This window comes from Mustela lutreola, chromosome 11 (assembly GCF_030435805.1).
Source record: "Mustela lutreola isolate mMusLut2 chromosome 11, mMusLut2.pri, whole genome shotgun sequence".
NCBI classification, from domain to species: Eukaryota; Metazoa; Chordata; class Mammalia; order Carnivora; family Mustelidae; genus Mustela; species Mustela lutreola.
The window spans coordinates 87,351,590-87,371,642 of record NC_081300.1 but is presented as its reverse complement, the minus strand read 5'-3'; the positions used below and the strand labels follow the sequence as shown (position 1 = coordinate 87,371,642).

At 46.9% G+C, this 20,053-nt stretch overlaps 1 protein-coding gene across 3 annotated transcripts in view; it reads left to right on the top strand.

Moving 5' to 3' along the window:
• Positions 1–18,082, top strand: part of CCDC60 (coiled-coil domain containing 60) — a 168,901-nt gene extending 150,819 nt beyond the window's left edge. The window contains exons 8-14 of one of the 3 annotated variants that reach the window (XM_059140267.1): positions 3,980–4,064; positions 7,061–7,132; positions 10,145–10,207; positions 10,860–10,982; positions 12,970–13,101; positions 15,124–15,313; positions 17,938–18,082. In XM_059140267.1, coding sequence (XP_058996250.1) covers positions 3,980–4,064; positions 7,061–7,132; positions 10,145–10,207; positions 10,860–10,982; positions 12,970–13,101; positions 15,124–15,313; positions 17,938–17,991 — 719 coding nt within the window. In that variant the 3' untranslated portion in view covers positions 17,992–18,082. Of the gene's footprint in view, positions 1–3,979; positions 4,065–7,060; positions 7,133–10,144; positions 10,208–10,859; positions 10,983–12,969; positions 13,102–15,123; positions 17,204–17,352 lie in introns of those variants that run through there. The other 2 variants (XM_059140266.1, XM_059140265.1) reach the window with 2 other exon arrangements.
• Positions 18,083–20,053: the final 1,971 nt, after the last annotated feature.

Sequence of the window (20,053 nt, the reverse complement as noted above, 5' to 3'; positions counted from 1 at the left end):
AGTGGGGCATCTGCTTAGGATTATTTCTCTCCATCTTCCTCTGCCCCTACCCCCACTCTCTCTCTAAAAAAATAAATACATAAGTATATAAATACATAAAATATTTTTTTTAAAATCTGATATAGATGTTCCCAGCTTAACATCTTTCAAGATTCCCCATTGCCTCTAAGACTTCGCCTCTGATCTTGTCACAGGCTTTCATAATAAGCTTAGCTCTTACCACTTCTCACCTTACACCAGACACTCCAACCTCACCAAAATGCTTTCCTCTTCTTAAACAATGCACATTCTTTCATGTCACTGTCTGCAGTGTTCCTTCACCTGTGACCCTTTAGTCTGGTGGACTCCTACTCAACCCTCAAGACCCAGATCAAATGTTCCCTCCACTGTGAGGTCTTCCCTAACACTCCTGGGTTCCCCCCTCTCAATTCTCTTAGTACTTTGATCTTTGATTTTGCTTTTATTGAGCACTTAAATTTTAATTTACAACTGTGTCTCATAATAAGTAGGAACTCCTTCTGGCTGGATACAAAGATCTGAAAAATAGTGCCTTAAAACAGATAAAAGTCCATTTTTCTTGCAGATTAAAGAAGACCAGTCCATGGCTGGTATGGCTCCCAGAGGTCACTGGGAACCCGGCTTCCTTCTGTTTTTCTTTGCCACTGTGCTCGGCATGGCTTTATGATCAAAATGGCTGGAATGCCACTCATCCCAGCCACATGCTAGGCTGAAAGCAGAAAAAAGTAGGTGACGTTAGAGAAGTGCTTACTCCCCACTGAGTGGAAGCAGTCTTCTCAGAAGCTTCATAAAACAGTTCTACTAAACCCTCATTGTCCAGAATTTCATCCCAAAGGCACACCTGGCTGCAAAGATGTTGGACAATTGGTCTAGTAAATGCTTACCCTCACACACACACACACACACACACACACACACAAGAACATAAACACACGCATGCACACTGATATACACACACACACATGCACACACATATGCACATATTTCTATCACTAAGGTAGACAGGGGAGAGGAACATGAGCTCGCTACTGGTGTGGAACAATGACGTCTTATTCACCCTCAGCCCAGCACACACCGGGTTCACAAGGACCAGGAGATGCATTTCCACCAGAGGCCTACGTCCCAGGGAGAAAGTCTTTCTACATTCAATTCCCCATCCTCCCCCTCTATTTATGCCTTAACCTCCCTCCCATTTGTCATGGCCTTAACAAAAGTAGATTAATTTCCCAGACTTCCACTGCCTTCTGAAACCTCCTCAAATTTTATTCTGAATTCATGAATCCTATTCTGAGAGACACACCATTTAACCAAGGTCTAATTTCCAGGCTGGCTGCATAATGAAGTCTTTGTGGAGGGAAATCACTGGGGACAGCAGGTTGTGGCCTCTCCATGGGCTGATCGCCTCCCCAAATCAATGGCGAGGGGAGTCAAAAGACACCAAAGCCCAGGCCGTTCCTCCTGCTAGTCTTGAAGCTCCCAGTCCTGGAACTGTTAGAGGAGAAACACATTTGAACAGAAGCTCAGAAAGATGGCTCCTATGGCGGCCAACGTTCCTCCGGAACCCAACCCTATACAACAAAAAGACCTTCTCTGTTTTTCCCCAAAAAGGAAGAAACAAGATTAGTCACTCAAGAGTGAGGTTTATGGACTGGCTATGGATGAGAGAGGGAGGAAGGAAGTCAGAATTTTTTTGAAATTTGAAAACAGAAGGTGCCATTGTACGTAAACAATGGATAATGTCATCCCCATAGCTCTGAGAACTGAGGACCAAGCAGGTTTCTCTGAGTGTGGGTCTCATTATAGGGCCCTATTCCTCAGGGAAACATATTTTGTGACATCTGCACCCCCGGCAAACAAGTGTCTGCTCCCAGGTAGCCTTGAGGGGTAGATGTAGACCTCCGGAGTGCCCAGGATTCATTTCAGTTCATAGGTCTCCAACCTCAGCTACATGATGGAGGGAGCTTGATACTGCTGGGCGCCAACCTGCCCAGAGGTACTGTTGACAAACAGGAAGAAAAACCTTTAGTGCATTAAGTGAATGTGGAAGCTTCCTCGTGATTCTCTACGAGAGAAGGCCATCTGCTGGTATCCACCTACCCTTAGGCTGGCTTGAGTACGGGTGGAGGAAGGAATGGGGAAGCAGTCGGATGTTGCGCCTCGGTTCCCAGGAGATAGGAAGAAAGTGGAGGAACCAGCCACAGCTTCCTTACTAATAGGCTTCTAGACACTCCCCAAAAATTCTGGGATGTGCTACATAGGGGAGGTGGGTGTGACGAGACAATGATGAAGACCAGATTCAGGTCAACTGGAATCATGCCCACAAATGACTAGGAGGATACAACACTAGGGAATGAGGAAGGTGGAGTGGAAAATGGCTGAATGCAGCCTAGAGGGCTCCAGGATCATTAAGGGGCAGCACCCTTGCCCTAGCACCCAGTGACCACATTCGTAAACAAGGCTGGATACAAATGGTGGTGGGAAGCACTGGGCTTCGCTCCCACAGGCATGGCTTTTGAGACCTGCACTTGCGTTGATGATGGGCACCTACTGAAGGGTGCAAAGTATCCCCACTGCCACTGTCCTCCTTTCCTGATGCCCCAAATCCAGCTCAAGTTTTCCCATATCCTTCCTTCCTTTTCTCTTCTCCTTAGCCACTCACTTCTGCAATCAGCAAGTGTTGACTGGGACCCCTCCATGACAAGCACAGTGCCAAGAACTTGCAAACGTGTATCCACATAAAACATGTAGGACTTCCACCATCCCACTTTTGGGGAAGCATACAGCTTACTCTAAGTATATTTCATATTCCAACTTTCAAATCAGTGTATTAGCTTCCTGGGGCTGCCATAATGCAGTCCCATGAACTGAGAGGCTGAAAACAACAGGAATTTATTGTCTCAGGCAGTTCTAGAGGCCGGAATCCAAAATCAAGGTGTGGCAGGGCTGTGATTCCTCTGGAACCCAGAGGGGGGAGCCCTCCCCTGCCTCTCCTAGCTCCTGGTAGTAACTGGCGACCCTCGGCACTTGGCTCTAGCTGCACCGTCAGTCCATCTGCCTCTGTCATCACGGGTCATCCTCTCCCTGAGTGACTGTCCCCTCTTGTTATAAGGACACCAGTCATAAAGGATCAAGGCCCCACTCCATGGCAGTATGACTTCATCTTAACCACATGCACGACGTCTCCATTTCCAAACAAGATGTGAATACTTCACATTCTGAAATACTGGGAGATTAGGACACCCACGTGTCTTTTGGGAAGACACGCTTCAACCCGTAACAGTCAGGCACAAAGATGTATTTCTGCACTAGGTAAAAAGCAGCAATGTTAAGTATGCAAGGAGAAGTCACCTAGCGCAAGGAGGAGGGCAAGAGCACTGAGGGGGCGGGGCGGGGGGGAGCGGCCGGAGCATGCGCACCGGCCCGAAGTCCACCCTTCCGCGCGCAGCAAGAATGAACCCCATCTCAAAGTCTTTTCCGAAAGCAGAAGGTCTGGATTTTTACAGGAAACCTTCCAGTTTTAAAAGGTTAGCCTCTATGTCAAATCAAACGAAACACGAGTGAGTAAGATTCAGCCTGTGGATCACCAGGTTGGAACTTCAGGAGCATGGGATCAGGAAGGGTTTCCCAAGCAAGATGATTTCTTCCCAGAATTGGAAACTGTTCTCTCTGGCAACACTAGGGTTTAAGGTCAGGGAGGGAAGTGGGAGGGGAGGCAGGAGAGAAAACAAGCAGCCAGATCCTGCAATACCTCAGAGGCCACAGGGAGGAAGGCAGGTGTTATCCAAAGGGAAAATGACAAGTCGCTGGTTTTAAGCAGGGAGGTGATATCTGCCCTACAACATTCCAACCAGTATTGGCTCTCTACACCTTGATCTATCCCTCTCCAGCTCACCACACACAGGAGCTGAGAGATACCAGCCCCGCCTGCCTTCTGGACAATGACCTCTCATGTTCCCATCAGATTTGCAGAAGCTGCTGGAAATGGTTCGGGAAGATGCCCGAAGGACAATCATGTTGGAAAATGGGATGCAAAGAAAAGCACCCAGGTACGTTCTCTTGACCCACGGGGCAAATAAAGGATGTCAGAATAGCAGTGATAACATTAGCCATAGCAGTTCCACGTTCCTGAACGTTTTTCTTTGTGACAGGCACTGAGTCATATACTTTGTCCATGTGTCTCATGTTGTTCTTACAACAACCCTCTGAGGAAGATCCTATTATCTTTATCTTACAAATGAGAAAAAGGGGTCTCAGAGAGGCTAAGCAACTTGTCCAAGGTCACCCACTAATGAATGGTAAGGGCACAACTTGAATGCAGATCCTTCTAATTCCAAAAAACATCCTCTTAACCACCACGCTGCACTGCTTCCCAGGAATTGTAAGAGCCTTTGTTCACTCATTTACTGAATGGTTATGAGTATGTCTGGATGAGGTACTAATTATTGCAGGAAGCCTTATAAAAGGAAAGCTCAGACCTAAAAGAATGAATAATAGGAGAACCTCATCTAGTCTGGGACAGGGACGGGAATGGGGATCAGAAAAGTTTTCTCCGAGGAAGAGACTGTGACTCACAGCCAACACGGGGCAGGTGAACATTTCAGGTAGCACGTGGGCAAATGCACTCAGAAGACACCATGGCACCTTCAAGGAAACTAAATGCGGCCAGAAAGGGGTAGAAAGAGGCATGAGTCTGTCCAGGGACCTTGAAAACCACATCCAGGATTCTGGTGTCTTTCCTAAGAACAACAAAGATCCTCAGAAGTGTCAAGCGGGTGACCTAGGTGATTGGCTCATGGCATCAGACTTGAGCCTGAAGGGTCCTCCTTCCGGTAGGAAGGCTTATCCACGGGATTTCTGGCCTCGAACAGCCTCAGAGACCATGCCAACTGGATCTGGAGTTTCCTTCCCAAGTACATACCCTCTGAGTTAGCTAATTACTTCCTGAAAATAAATGATGCTCTAGAAGAGCTTCTTCATTGCTTCCAGCCTACGGGGAGGCCCGTTATGACTTATGGGTTATTGTTATTACCGTAATTACAGTTCACCGAGCCCTTGCTCATGAATCACACCCACCGCTGCTTACTGATGACGAATTTCTGCTGCTGCTGTCTCGACTTGCATGGGGGGCTCGGAGGGTGGCCTGTGGAGGCATCCTGAGACCGTGTTGGCCCTCTGAGCCCTGGCTGCTGTTCCTGATTCACCAGCGTAGCTCCATGAGTCTCCCACCTTTGTAAGAACCCACGGCACGAACACCTGCGTTGGAGTCAGACTGACACGCATCTGAAAGCTAGAAAAGGTCCACTTAGCCTTCCTCTTTAGAGGAAAAAGGTTTTAACCTTTCCTCATCTATAAGATGAGATTTTGTGACTTCAAAGCACTGGCCTTGGAACCACGTAGGCTAGGCTGGATGGATCTCCGTCCTCATCACTGAACTGCTGTGTGATGTTGAGCAAGTGGCTTCACCTCTCTGAGCCTGATTCCAGTTCTGTAAAAGGAGGCTCAAGAGCCATAATATTCTCTTTGTAAAGCATTATGATGGTTGTGAAAACGATGTCTATTCCAATGAGTCCTTTTAAGAATTTAGGTGAAATGATGCATTTAACATAAGAGCACGGGCCTACCACATTACAAGCACTCAATCCATGATGGCGGCGGCGGTGGTCCCTTCATCCCACACACAGCCTCACGCAGAATCTTCCCAGTATGTTGCCAACGCAGACTTGTTAACAACCACCCGTTGCCAACAACCCACCATAGGGATGGAGAAGGGCAATGAGTGTTTTGCAGAAGGACCCTCCAAAGACAAAACCACACAAAAACAGAAAACTCATGGCGTGGCCTCTGTGTTCACTTCGGTGATCCAATAACCATGGAGACAGACCAAGAACCGGTTGAAATTTCCCATCCTCCTCAATTCCTCCAGGATCAAAATCTCCCTAATCTCTCCCCGAGGCAGCAGATATTGGAGGCTTCTCCGTAAAGCTGCCGAGACACAGTGAGGAAAAGTCGCACATTTTCCTTTGGCATCCTCACATTAGAATCTGGATTCCTTTTCCAATGGACGCCCCAGATCTGCTCCCCTAGGGGCTGACCTAGGAATCCGGGGTTTTCCAGAACCCCTAACAGGCAACTGGACCAGCCCCAGCCTCAAAGCCAGACTGCCCTCTGGTCGTCTTAGTCTCTTTGGGCTGCTGTTAACAAAAATACCCAGGACTGGATGGTTTACAAACAACAGAAATTTATTTCTCACCGTTCTGGAGGCAAGGAAGCCCCAAAATCAAGGTGCCAGCAGATTCGGAGTCTGCTGAGGGCCATCCCCATAGATGTTTTCTTGCTGTAACTTACATGGGGGAAGGGAGCTCCCTAGAGTTTCTTTTATAAAGGCACTAATCTCAATCATGAGGGTTCTGACCTCAGGAGCTGATCACTTCCCAAAGGCCCCTACCTCCTAACACCCTCACCTTGGGGGTTCGGATTTCAACATCCTCCTCAAGAGCCATAATATTCTTGGGGGGGATGCAAACATTTGGACCGTAGCATCACCTAGGAGGATGACCTTTTCTTAAAATCTTCTACCAGTCTTTTCTAAATGTCTCTGAGGGTCAGAATTAGCTGGGACGCTTGTTAAAAATATGAATGTATAGTCTTCATTCCAGACCCACTGAATTGGAATCTGCAGAGGAAACTGTATTTTTTAACAAGTGCTTCAAGTGGGCACCATTTCTCAGGATGCTGAGAAATTCTAAGGTTTCAAAATGGGCTCTCTGCACACCTGTATCAGAAGTGTGCGTGTGTGTGTGCACGTGCGCGTGCGTGCACATGCATGTGTAGTTCTACATGCAGCTTCTGGGCCTCACTCTAGGCCTGATGCATCCCCCCTGGGAGCATGTATTAGGACCGATCTCTCCAGGTGATCCCATGCCCAGCAAAGTCCAAGGATCCCTGCTCTAGAAAGAGAATTCTCCATCCTCCCACAGACACTTCCTGCCTCAGGGGCCCTGTATGTTCTGTGTGTTACTAAGAGACTTGTCTTGCTTTGCAGTATCTTGTCTATGCTCAAACAAAACAAGAGTGATTTGGCCTATAAAGACATGCAGACCACCCGCAAGTCAAGGTAGGAGGCACCCCCCGATCCCAGGGACTGTTGCAGCGGTGCCCCTCACCAGCCCGTCGGAAGGAGGGCAGGGAGGGGGGACTTTCTCCTTCTTCACTGGAAATAAGCCCCTTAATTTCTGGGGCTGGGGGGTGAGTGTCCAGGCGGCTCTTCCCCCAGTCAAACAGTATAAGGTTAAAATCTTCCAGTCGTGGTGAGACATGAACCAGGGAGAGCGTGGCATCCTGTACAGGACTGCCTTTTTCCTCTTCACTTGGGGTGGCTTTGAATGAGGGAGAGGAGCTCCAGCCCCATTTCATTTATTTATCTCGACTGTACTCATCAGTTCCTCCCACCCCACCCCGTGCCAGGAACCGTGCTAGGTTTGGAGGGATTCAACAGCAAATAGGACATATGTAGTCTGCCCTCGCAGAGCTCACCGTCCGGACTGGGTGGGCTCCTAACTTTTGTGCTCTGGACCCTTTCAGAAAAATGTTTTTTTCTTTTTTTTTAAGATTTTATTTATTCACTTGACAGACAGAGATCACAAGTAGACGGAGAAGCAGGCGGCGGGGTGGGGGAAGCAGGGTCCCCGCCGAGCAGAGAGCCCGATGTGGGCCCCGATCCCAGGACCCTGAGATCATGACCTGAGCCGAACGCAGAGGCTTCAACCCACTAAGCCATCCAGGCACCCTGCAGAAAAAACACTTTTAAAGGCACACTGTAAACCACAAAGGTTTGCGACAAAATATGCAGCACTATAGATTATGATATTATAATCAAATTGGGGATATAGTCATCTATGGGCTCCTTTAGCAATGAATTATATAAAAATACTTAGCAGCAGATCTAATGACTACTGTAATTTTAGATTAGGGTTGAGTGTAAATGACCTCTCGAAGTATCTGCCACAATTGCAACGTGTTGTGCAAATACATGCAATTTCTATTTCTGCTAAAGGTTGGTTGAAATAAAAATGTAACCTTTTTTCCATCTGCATTCATGGACGCCTTGAATCCTGCCTGTGGTTAAGAATCACTGGTCTAGGAGCACATGGGTGGTTCAGTGGGTTAAAGCCTCTGCCTTCAGCTCAGGTCATGGCCCCAGGGTCCTGGGATAGATCCCTGCATCGGACTCTCTGCTTAGCAGGGAGCCTGTTTCTTTCTTTCTCTCTCTCTCTCTCTCTGCCTGCCTCTCTGCCTACTTGTGATCTCTGTCCGTCAAATAAATAAATAAATAAAATCTTTTTAAAAAAACCTTTAAGCAATTAATAAAAAATAAAATAAAAATAAATCACTGGTCTAATGGGAGAGCCATGCATTTATTAAATAATGCCACAGAGTTAGCCATATAATCATGACTATGGAAAGTGTTCTGAAGGAAAAGTAAGGAGGACTGGGTGCATGATGGGCACTAGAGGTCTAAGATTGAGTTAGACATCTTCTTTCTGTTAAAAGAAGATTTAGCTAGCCTATGGTGGGGATAGGTGGGGATAGTGTTCCAAGCAAAAGGAACAGCCTATGCAAAGGGCCTGAGACTGGAGGAAGCTAAGAGGCACTGAACAGAAATCCATATGGCTGAAACTCAAGGAGAGTCAAGGAACAGGGAGACAGAGAGGAGCAAAGGGTCCTTTGTTGTTTATTTCTGCTTGTTCTTTTATCACAGCTAATACAACTACTTCCCTCACTTTCCACCTTGTCCCTGAGTCACATTGTCAGTGCTAGAAAAGAAGAGAGCCATCTCCAGGAGGGAGGTCAAAGCCAACACACTCCCCCAAAGAATTCATCTGCAGGGGTTGGGGCAGCTGGTTGGAATCCAAACACAAGGACCTCTGCGTACTATTACTGGGGCCCTGGATCCCAGCAAGATGGGATAAGTGCTCCATCCATCACCTGTCAGAGATAAGACCTCTAGATCCAGCCCCCTGAGCCTCTGGGAAAAGCAGCAAAGGTCAGGACCTTTCCTGCAGAGAGGGGTCCAGGAAGTGGCGATCCTCGTGAAGCAAGTTCTAGGTGCTACAAGGCCAATAGGGAAGGGTCAGCTGCACATCACAAGGATAAAAACAAAACAAACAAACAAACAAAAAACCAGGCTCATTCTCTAGAACCAGACAGAGAAGGCAGTCAAGTAAGCCTTCCAAGCATTTGGTAAAAAGGGAGACAGGGCAAGAGAGAAGGTGTAAGACACTGGTATTAAAGGACCTGGGAGAAGGCGCAGGGGAGGGATGGACATGGGCAAAGGAGCTTCACCCCCTTCTAGGAACTCGGACCAGCAAAGTCACAGGAGGAAGTGGCCACTCAAGGGATTCAGTCAGCCCACACCTTGAAAGGGTTCAATGTCATGAAGAGTTGACTGATCACAGATGAGGACAGTGACAGTCCAGAGCCGAGGTGCTTGCCCGAAAACTGGGAGGTGGTGGTACCCAGGTTGGGCTCTGGAGTCAGCTCTGTCTTCAAAGTAAACCAAAGTGAATGGTCAGCTCAGAGTCCAGTTCAAAGAAGAGAATCCTTGAGTGAAGAAGTGGTCTGGGGTTGGGAACATCAACATCATGACTAGAAGGACTTGACCATCCTGTCACCAAACCTGTAACTCAGGCCGGGGGGTTACATATTAATCGGTATAGAGAGGAAAATGGAAGGGGCCTAAGTAAACTTGTCCTCCAGAGGCAAAGATCGATTTTGTACAAATGAATCTGGGATCCAGAAAATATGTCATTCTGACAATACACAGAGACAGAAAGTCAAATTCAGACTAAGAGTCAGAGCAGGAAGAACTTGCTATAGACCATGAAACAGTGTTGGATTGGGACAGGAGGAGAAGAAACAAGAAGGGCCCTCCAGGTGGGGCATATGGGTAGAAGCAAGGGCCAAGAGATGGGAAATAAATATACTCAGTTCTATGACTGGTCCCTTAATTAGAGCCAGCTCCCTTACCTGAACCCGGAAGGCTAGCAGGTGTCATGGGAGCCCCGAAGGCACCCTTTTTATGAAAAGCAGGCTCCAGGCAACCTGACACTATCCTTTTGTGTTTCAGTGACAGATCCAGCAGTACAAGTGGAGAAAGCCACACCCAAGTCATCCAGAAGAAGTCTAAAAGGTAGGCCAGTTGGGCAACAGAACAAGCTGGGCAAAGGCACTGCGGCAACCACATTGCCTGTCTCCCCAGGGGTGTGGAAATAACCCAGTGCAGACCACACTCCCTGAAGTCATACACACTGCTTAAAGATAAGGGATGTCCAGGGCAAGGGGGTCACAGCCAAGATGGCAATGCAGACAATGACAATAAATTCACCCCAGGCATGGGGTGAAGCATTCCATATTATCTTACTTATTCCCCAAAACCAATTCTATGAGGTGGGAGCATTATCCCATTCTATGGAGGGGCAAACTGAGACCTGGCCAGGTGAGATGTCTTGCCCAAGGCCAAGAAATAGTGGTGCTGAGTTAGAGCCTGAGTCTCCCAGCTCCAAATTCCATTTTCATTGCACTGTCTTTAACATTTGCTGGCCTTAGGTGAACGGATGTCTCTCTGTGGGCTTACTTATTAAAGCCTGAACCACTAGCCTTATGTTGGGAAGATCTGTTCTTCCCACATCTAGGGGAATGTGAAGGGAAGATCCAGGTGAGGGTAGAGAACTGGGTGGTACAGAGAGTCTCCACAGCAGAGCACCCTGGGGCTCAGGGAGGCCAGCCTCATGGGTCTGATCCTGGGGCTCCATCCCTTAAGCCCTTTGTATCTGTGTCGACAGCCGCACCAACCGTGACATCATCCAATGCAAGACTGGCGTGTGCAGCTCCATGAGGGCCAAGTTCTACAGCGTGGCCCAAGAGGCTGGTTTCTGTCTTCAAGACAAGATGGAAATCCTTATGAAGTAAGGGCACACAAGCATCTATGCATCCAGAGGACACTCATCTAGTACCCAGGATGGGCCCGCTAATGTCAGGTGCTGGGGCTTAGCAGGGAATAAGGACATATTTCCTGCCTTTGGAGAGCCTAGAGTCTCCTGGAAAGTATGGGTAGAAACGAACAACATAGTTGATAAATATATAGGCACAAATTATAATCACTGCTATACAGAAAGAGAACAGGGTACTGTGAGAGAAAGAAACCATGAGGACCTAATTTAGGTTGGGTAATCCAGGAGGACATCTCCAGGGAGGTGACTTTAGGCTGAGCCCTGACAGATGAGGAGGAGCTGGTGATGTGGTAAGAAGGCAGCAGGAGAAGTACACACAAAACCACCAAAGTATGAAGGGATGTGGAAAATTTGAAGAGAAAGGAGTGTGGTGGGCTACTGGAAGATTTACTTTCCTACTCTGACCACCCAGTAACTGTCTCCCTTCCCAGGCTCCCCCTTGACTGTGGTCACCATTCACCCCCATAAAACCCATCCATTCCATTCAACTAAGGTTATATGGTAACTCTCACAATTTTTGTGAGAGTTATATTGGATATAATATATTATATTATTATATAACATATTATATAATGTTATAATATATCATATTATTATATAACACAGTATATTATAATATAATATGCTTATGTTATTATATACTGTGTTATATATATTGGTCTCTCACCATTTGAGAATGGAGGGGTCAGCTGCTCTGACTGTTCATTGGGAGATGACCTGCCCCCACCTTCTGGAAGACCCCAAGCTTATGAAGGAGACGAACAGATCATTACCACACAGGTTGATGAGGGCCAAAATGGGAGTGAGACTGGGACCAAGGGATCACGTGAAAAGGATATCTTGCCTAGCATGAGAAGCAATCAGAAGTCTTCCTGGAGGAAACATTTTCAGTTTAATAAAAATTGATGAGATTTCCAGGGTACATACTACATACCAGCCAAAGGGTGTAAGAGTTTTGTATTTATCATTTAGCCCTCACAAAAATCCTAGGAAGTAGGTGCTGTTATTAGACCCACCTTATAGATGAGAAAAGTGGGCACAGAAATGTCTCTTGTCAAAGGTAATAAAGGTGGAATTTGAGCCCAGAGAGTCACATAGGAAGAGGGAAGGAGGGTTGGGAGTTCCAGAGGAAAGCAACAGCAAAGTCTCGGAGGCCAAAAGGGGCACAGGGCACCAGGAACGGCCAGTAGATGTGTGTGGCTGGGGCTTGGGTTGCTTTCATGGTAATCAGAGAAAAAGATAGAGACCAGATCATAAAAGATCTTACTAGTCCAGCTATGGAGGTTGAACTTTACCTCAGAACTTTGTTCACTAGCCAAAGTATAAAATGCCAAGCTGGAAAATGCTGTAGAGGCTGAATAATCCAGAGCCTTGGAAGGCAAGTTACTCAGGAAACTTTATTGCAAGTAAAATGGAGTCACTGAAAGTTGTACACAGGTGTGTGGCACAGTTATGTTTATACTGGAAAAGCTCCTTAGAGAGCTAGAACATATGCCCAGAATGATAAAGGGGAGTGAAGAAGAGAGGAACCAACTTGAGTCAAACACCTACTTGCATCTGGCCCTAAGCTTGGCACTTCACCCACATTGTATCATTTAATCCTCACCTCCAAGAAACGGAACCATTATTAGTCTCCATTTTACAGTTAGAAAGTGTGTCAGTGCAATCAAAAAGTAGTAGGGAGAGAATGAAGGTTGATTTTTAAAAAAAAGAAAAAGAAAAAGAAGTGGTGACTGGATTTAGCACAAAAGGACCATTTCAGGACCCTGGAGAGAGTCGTGTCTCTTGTGGCCTAAGCCACGTTGTAAATTGAAAAGCATCTGAGAGGGCTGAGTATTTCATGAAGAAAATGGTGTTTAAGTCAGACCTCAAAAGAACAACTAGGATGGACAAAGAAGGAATGGGTCTGATCTTCTTCTTTTTCATACAACCTCTGATACAGGCGCCAAGAAGAGAGAGGTCTCCAGAAGTTCCATTCTTTCGTCATTGTCTCAAATTTTAAAAAGGATATAGCAAAAATGAGGCATCAAGTCTCCATGGCAAAAGGAGATGCAGAAGAAATTGCAGACCATTGGTAAAGATCCTGAGAGCCAGATAAGAGGGTCCTTGAGGCGGGGGGAGGGGGAAGGGGACTGTTATTACAGAATTACAGAATTGATCCCATTATCCTTCGAGACCGTTCTTGGCCACGAACAGGGCCCCCCAAACAGGCAGTCATGCAAGAACCCCTCAGTTCCTGAGCCACAGATAATCCAACAACTGTGGGCTCCATACTTATCTTCTGTTTGATTCAGACTTGCAAATGAAAACTAATATGCCAACCCCTTGCAAGAGGCAGATGAGGCAACCACCTAAAAATTTCTACAAATTGTGAGGTCTAGGAGGCAATCCCTATATTCCCCAAATAGCCTGACCCCTGAAGGATATAAAACCAGACAGGCATATCCTAGGAGCGCTGTGCCTCAGCATGGAAGTGATAATAGAATTACAACAAAAAGCACCGTGAATTGAGTGATTATAGGGTGGCAGACATGACCCAGGAAATTTTCCTAAATTATCTATTTTATTTCCCACAAAACTCCTGAAAGTTAAATATGAATCCCCACTCCATAAACAAGGACACCTCAAGGTTTAAACTCCTGTCTGACCCCAATCTCTACGCTAATCTGCAGTACAGATTTGGAGTGTGCCACGAGCCCCATCATGGCAGGGTGGGGGAATGAGGATCTGAGAATAAGATGAGAACATCTAGAAATGCACCCCAAATCCCTTCTGTGATTTTAATAATGTGGAATGGGAGTTTTCAAGAAGACAAGAATACATATATACCACAAAATATAAAATACAAAGCAGTGCACATCACCCAAAGTTAGACAATCAATTTCTTCTTCAAATCCCTTTATAATTGATTCAGCTCTATCAGGGTCGGGGCGAGGAAGAATCCTTTTTTCTTTTTTAAAGAGGAGCCATCCTCTGCCTGAAACCCTGGTCATACCTGAACCGCCTCCAGGTTGGAATCTACCTTATTCCTATCATCTCAAGAATGGGTTACCAGAGGCATCTGGGTGGCTCAGTGGGTTAAGGCCTCCTTCAGCTCAGGTCATGATCTCAGGGTCCTGGGATGGAGCCCCGCATCAGGCTCTCTGCTCAGCAGGGAGCCTGCTTCCCTTCCACTCTCTCTCTCTCTCTGCCTGCCTCTCTGCCTACTTGTGACCTCTGTCTCTCTGTCCAATAAATAAATAAAATATTTAAAATAATAACAGGGCGCCTGGGTGGCTCAGTGGGTTAAGCCGCTGCCTTCGGCTCAGGTCATGATCTCAGGGTCCTGGGATCGAGTCCCGCATCGGGCTCTCTGCTCAGCAGGGAGCCTGCTTCCCCCCCCCTCTCTCTCTCTGCCTGCCTCTATGCCTACTTGTGATCTCTCTCTGTCAAATAAATAAATAAAAAATCTAAAAAAAAAAAAAAAAAAAAAAAAATAAAATAATAATAATAAAAAAAAGAATGGGTTACCAAATGACCCTCAGACCCTACTACAGCATTCAGGAAGGTTCTCAAAACCCACCGAAACGCACAAAGCTGCAGGCCAGGCTTACTCACTAACAGGGATGTTGAAAATACACACACGATTTCCCCTTCCTTGTCCCCCTCCTCGTCCATCCTGGCCGTGAGAGCCCCCTGCATCATGGCAGGGGTCCCACAGATATATCTGCGACCTCCCTGGCCTGATAACTCTCAAAAGAGAAGCTTCAGAATCTCAGTGCCCCTTCCTTTCTTGTGGTTTTTCACACTGTCTGCTTGATTAGAAAAACCATAAATGCTTTAAAGCGTGTCCTTAATTTGTTTTTTTAATGAGATGCAAATCATGCTCCAGCTTTTACTACCCCCGGAAAAACAAAAGACTTGCCTGAGCTGTGTGGGCCCTTTACGTTCAGGAGTGGAGACAGTCCTCCCAGAGAAGGACAGCACTGCCCTGGGGACATCCCAGGAGAGGTAGAAAGAGAGAGTGGGGACAGAAGACCTGAGATACACAGATTCCCCCCTCTCCCCCCAAGCAGCTTCCTAACTGGCCCTCTCTCCTTGGGATCTGGATTTGAAGGTACTTTGACCTGCTGTCCAAACTCCCTGAGGATCTGAAGAATTTCCGCCCCGCCAAAAAGATCCTGGCGAAACTCCAGAAGTTTGGGGAAAACCTGGACCTCAGGATCCGGCCCCATGTCCTCCTGAAGGTGCTGCAGGACCTGAGAATCTGGGAGCTGTGCTCTCCGGACATTGCTGTGGCTATCGAGGTAATCACTGTGTTCTGTCCGCTCCTTGCTATGCCTCCCGTGCCCTTATTCGGGCATCTCTCAATGTCCAGGCACTGGTTAAGCACTGCAGACCCAACTGAAAAGACATAAGGTCTCTGCCTTCACGGAGCTCATCATCTAACAGGCGAGGGATTACCATATGACCTTGGTGGTTCAACTCCAGGGGAAATTATATTCAGGTAAACGGTGCCCCCAGGGGAAACCTGGAAGCTTTAGAGAGACATAAATAAATGCGCAAGTGAATAAAATAACTTAACAATCATAATAAGGAGCTCTCTAAATGTGGCCCATGGGCCAGCAAGCATAGACCTCACCTGGGTGCTTGTTAGAAATGTGGAATCTCGGGCTTCAAACCATTATCTACGGGACTCAGAATCTACATTTAAATGAGATCCCAGGTGATTTGTATGCACAATACAGTTTAAGGAGCACTGATTTAGGGTAAACATAGAGGGAACCTATCTTAACTAGGGCGACTGGGAACCTTAACTAAGGTGACTTTTTTGAGCTGAAACAGAACTTGACTTGTGGGAGGGACTCATTGGCAGTCAATGGGTTGAGAAGGAAGCAAGCAAGGAGGGGCGAGGTTGCCAGGGGACTGGAGAGGTCAGTCTGTGCAGACTTTTGGAAAGTCAGGTTAAGGATTTAGATCCTTCTCTCAAGGCTGCAGGAAAGCCTCTGAATGGTTTTTAATGGTAACTTATCATCACCACCCACCCTAGACATTCTTAGGGTATCAGCAGATGACGGAGAGTCTGAGAGTCACTTCCTTAATTTCATCAGATGGCCTAAGTACATTTTTTTTTTTAAGTGGGCTCCATGCCCAGCGTGATGCCCAACACAGGGCTTGAACTTATGAGCATGAGATTGAGACCCAAGCTGAGATCAAGAGTCAGAAGCTTAACTGATGAAGCCACCGAGGTGCCCCAGATGGTCTATGTACATTTTAATAGGGCTTTCAATGTCTCAAGATAAAAACGGGACTCAAACGGTGGAGTTCTCAGTCCTCTGGGTGTTTTCCTGCTGAGCTGGCCCTCTCACAGGCTGACCTGGGAGTGTATACGTGGTGTAAGGTCAGGAGTGGGGGAAGGGGGTGACCCTGTGGACAAATTCATAGGTCCAGACTGCACCCCCCACATCCTGTGAGGCTCCTTAAGGAAAGACTGGGAAGCCAGTCCAAAACTCACTCAAGGGCAACTCTCCACTCCCCACTTGCCAGTTATGGGGTCCACCATCCACCTGCCAATTATGGGGTTGTAGAAGAGGCAATCTCCAACTGGGTTACGTGTTAGAAACGTGGAATCTCGGGCTTCAAATCATTATCTACTGACTCAGAATCTACATTTAAATGAGGTCCCAGGTGATTTGTATGCACAATACAGTTTAAGGAGCACTGATTTAAGGTAAACATAGAGGGAACCTATCTTAACTAGGGCGACTGGGAACCTTAACTAAGGTGACTTTTTTGAGCTGAAACAGAACTTGGGGTGGGTGTATGCAGGCTCAGAGGTGAGTTCGCCACCCTGGCTAGTAAAACTCAGCATGCTCTTCTCCCAGTGAGAACATCACGGAATGTCTGATACCCGGGACATGGGAGTCTTTTAATCTAGAACTTGTATGAAACCACATTTTGTGTCCTAAAAGCCTTTTTCGGAAGTGAGCTCTTAGTAACCATCAATTCTCAAAGAGGTCTACAAACAAACAAACAAACAAAACTGTTTAAGGACAACTGACTTTTAAAGATATTAAGGATTAGGACAGAAAGAAAAAAAGAAAAATGCAGAGAGCTGGGGTTTTCCTGCCCCCCCCCCAATTTCTCTGGGTCAGCAGTAACAAAAAGGGGCTTACAATTAGTCTGCTGAACCAGGAAGCTGGTTTATTACGCATGCCTGGATGGTCAGAGGACTCCTGCAGCCACCAGCCTCAGTCACACATCTTGCAAGATCTTGGAGGTGGGGCAGGAAAGTGAGTCTAGCTTTCAGACCAGATCTGAAGTCGCTACTGTATTTGCCCTGCAGTTTGTACGTGAACACATCATCCATATGTCTCAAGAGGATTATATCACCTGGCTACAGACCCGCATCAATATCCCCATCCGATTCCAAAGTCTACGGGCATAGCCTGTACCTGGGTCAACCAGCTGTCCCAGCGGAGGAGGGCTAGACTACACTCTGTTCCTGTTTCCTACCTGTGTTCCTGCTTCCTGCCTACTCTCACACACACCCACAAGAATATAGGAGGGTCTGACTTCTGGCAACATTCTAGAAGAAGATACTCCCAGGTGGAAACTCCCCTCAAACTTACACCCCTTGAACTCCCAGTCTCTGTTCCTCATTGGTCCAGCCTGACTCTACCCATTCCCTCTCCAGATGCCTCCACCTTACTCCTCTTCCTCAAATCTTGGTTAATAAAATGGAGCTGAGTGTTTGATGTCTGGCTGGGAAAAAGTTGGAACTGTGGAATTGGGGCATGGTATTCAGATCCTAATAGTAACCACGGTTACTATTTATCAAGCTTTGGTTATGCAATAGGCCCAGTGCTGGGTGAAGTTATATTGCCTGCTACTATCATTCAATCTCACAATATCTTGGTTAATTGAATAGGGAATGATGATACTGTCCCCATTTTACACCACCGGAGCTACAACATATTTCTAAACATTATATACAAGCCATGGATGGATAGCTGGGTAGGTGGGTAAATGAATGGATGAGTGGATGGAAGGATGGATGGATGGATGGATGGGTGGATGGATGGATGGATGGATGGATGGATGGATAGATGGGTGGGTGGTTGGATGGATGGGTGGGTGGATGGAAGGGTGGATGGATGGATGGGTGGATGGATGGATGGATGGATGGATGGGTGGATGGATGGGTGGGTGTGTGGATGGGTAGATGGGTGGATGGATGGATGGATGGATGGATGGATGGATGGATGGATAGATGGTTGGGTGGATGGATGGGTGGATGGATGGGTCATTCTCCAAAATGGCAAATGGTGTGCAAGAAAACTTCAGCCTAAACAGTTCTCATATATTTTCTGGTGGTCTTGGTTGCACAAGGAAACTTAACTTTCTGTCATCTCAAAATGTATGTGGACTCAGTGCCATTTTACCTCTTTCCTCGTTTTAGTCTTATGCTTACCTACATGCTCATTTAAGTTACGGAACAGGAAGTCATTTTAACTCACTGATGGCCCAGATGAATTAATGATTAAACAACTGGGCTTGATTTGCTCCTATTCCCAGATTTTCAGAGCACTCATATATGGCCTTCTGCATCTCTGCAAGATAATCTAGAAGGGAGGGAGGAAGGCCGAATGGGCGCTCCTTTCAGCTCCTTCCATTCACCTGGTCAAGTCATTTACTCATTCATTCAGTGAATGTTTAGAGAGCTCACTATGCATCAACCAAGTTCTAGGTTCTGAAGATACAGCCATGACTAAAGCAGATGAAGTCCCTGCTCTCTTGGAGGTTACATGGAGACAGACAAGTCCACAAAACGCAATGGGGTAGGAAGAGGGATTGCACAGTACCACACGTCTCTTCACACGGACATCCTCTCCTCTGGACAGGCCACTGAGGTGGAAAGGTGAGATACTGCCTATGAGAAGTCTGCAAAGTTAAGAGACCCCACATCTTGCTGTGTTAAATAGGAATTTAGGTGAGGGGGCGGTGAGAAGAAAGGAGGAGGGCCAAGGAGGAAAAAAGAGGAAGGAGGAAAGGGGGCTGAGTAACGGAGTGAAAAGGAATCTTGGGGGAAAACCAACCAGGGGCAAGTTCCGAGGTGGGTGTGGCTAGGGGATCTCCAAGAGCTACAGGCCAAACCAATGCCCTCCACTACCTCACCCTGGGTCTTCAGTAATTTCTGACACATACTCGAGTTTCCTTGTGAATGGTGTTTTGAAGAAAAAGGAAAAGAAGCTGTGTTCCCTATCCGGGTCTGCCTAGGGGCAAAGAAAGGGCTTGAGAGGGGAGCCTGGGTGGCTCAGTGGGTTAAGCCGCTGCCTTCGCTCAGGTCATGATCTCAGGGTCCTGGGATCGAGTCCCGCATTGGGCTTTCTGCTCAGCAGGGAGCCTGCTTCCCTCTCTCTCTCTCTCTCTCTCTGCCTGCCTCTCGGTCTGCTTGTGATCTCTCTCTGTCAAATAAATAAATAAAATCTTTTAAAAAAAAAAGAAAAAGAAAGGGCTTGAGAGACCCCAAATGGAACACAATAAAGAGTTCAGTAGGAGCAAGAACCCCAAGACAGCCTACTACTCCCTAAGTTCTCTAAATCTATAGAAAACTTTGCTTTACGATTTTATTTATTTGACAGAGAGCACAAGCGGGGGAGTGGCAGGCAGAAGGAGAGGGAAAAGCAGGCTGCCTGTTGAGCAGAGAGCCCAGCGACATGGGGTTCCATCCCAAGACCCTGGGATCATGACTAGGGCTGAAGGCAGATGTTTAACCAACTGAGCCATGCAGGCGCCCCTGTAGAAATATTGAATGAACATTTGGCTTCCCACTAGATAGGGGATGGGACTCTGCAAAATTGATATGTATCTCATCTCTCAAACGTCAGGTGACATTTAATTACACTAGAGAATCAGTGCAACGATGCCAAATTAAAGCAAGTACAAGATCATCTCAGGGGACACAGGGCTGGGGATGGCAGGAGGGGGTGGGGCTCCTCCTACTTGAGATGTCAGGAAACTCTTGCCAGAGAGGGTGATGATAG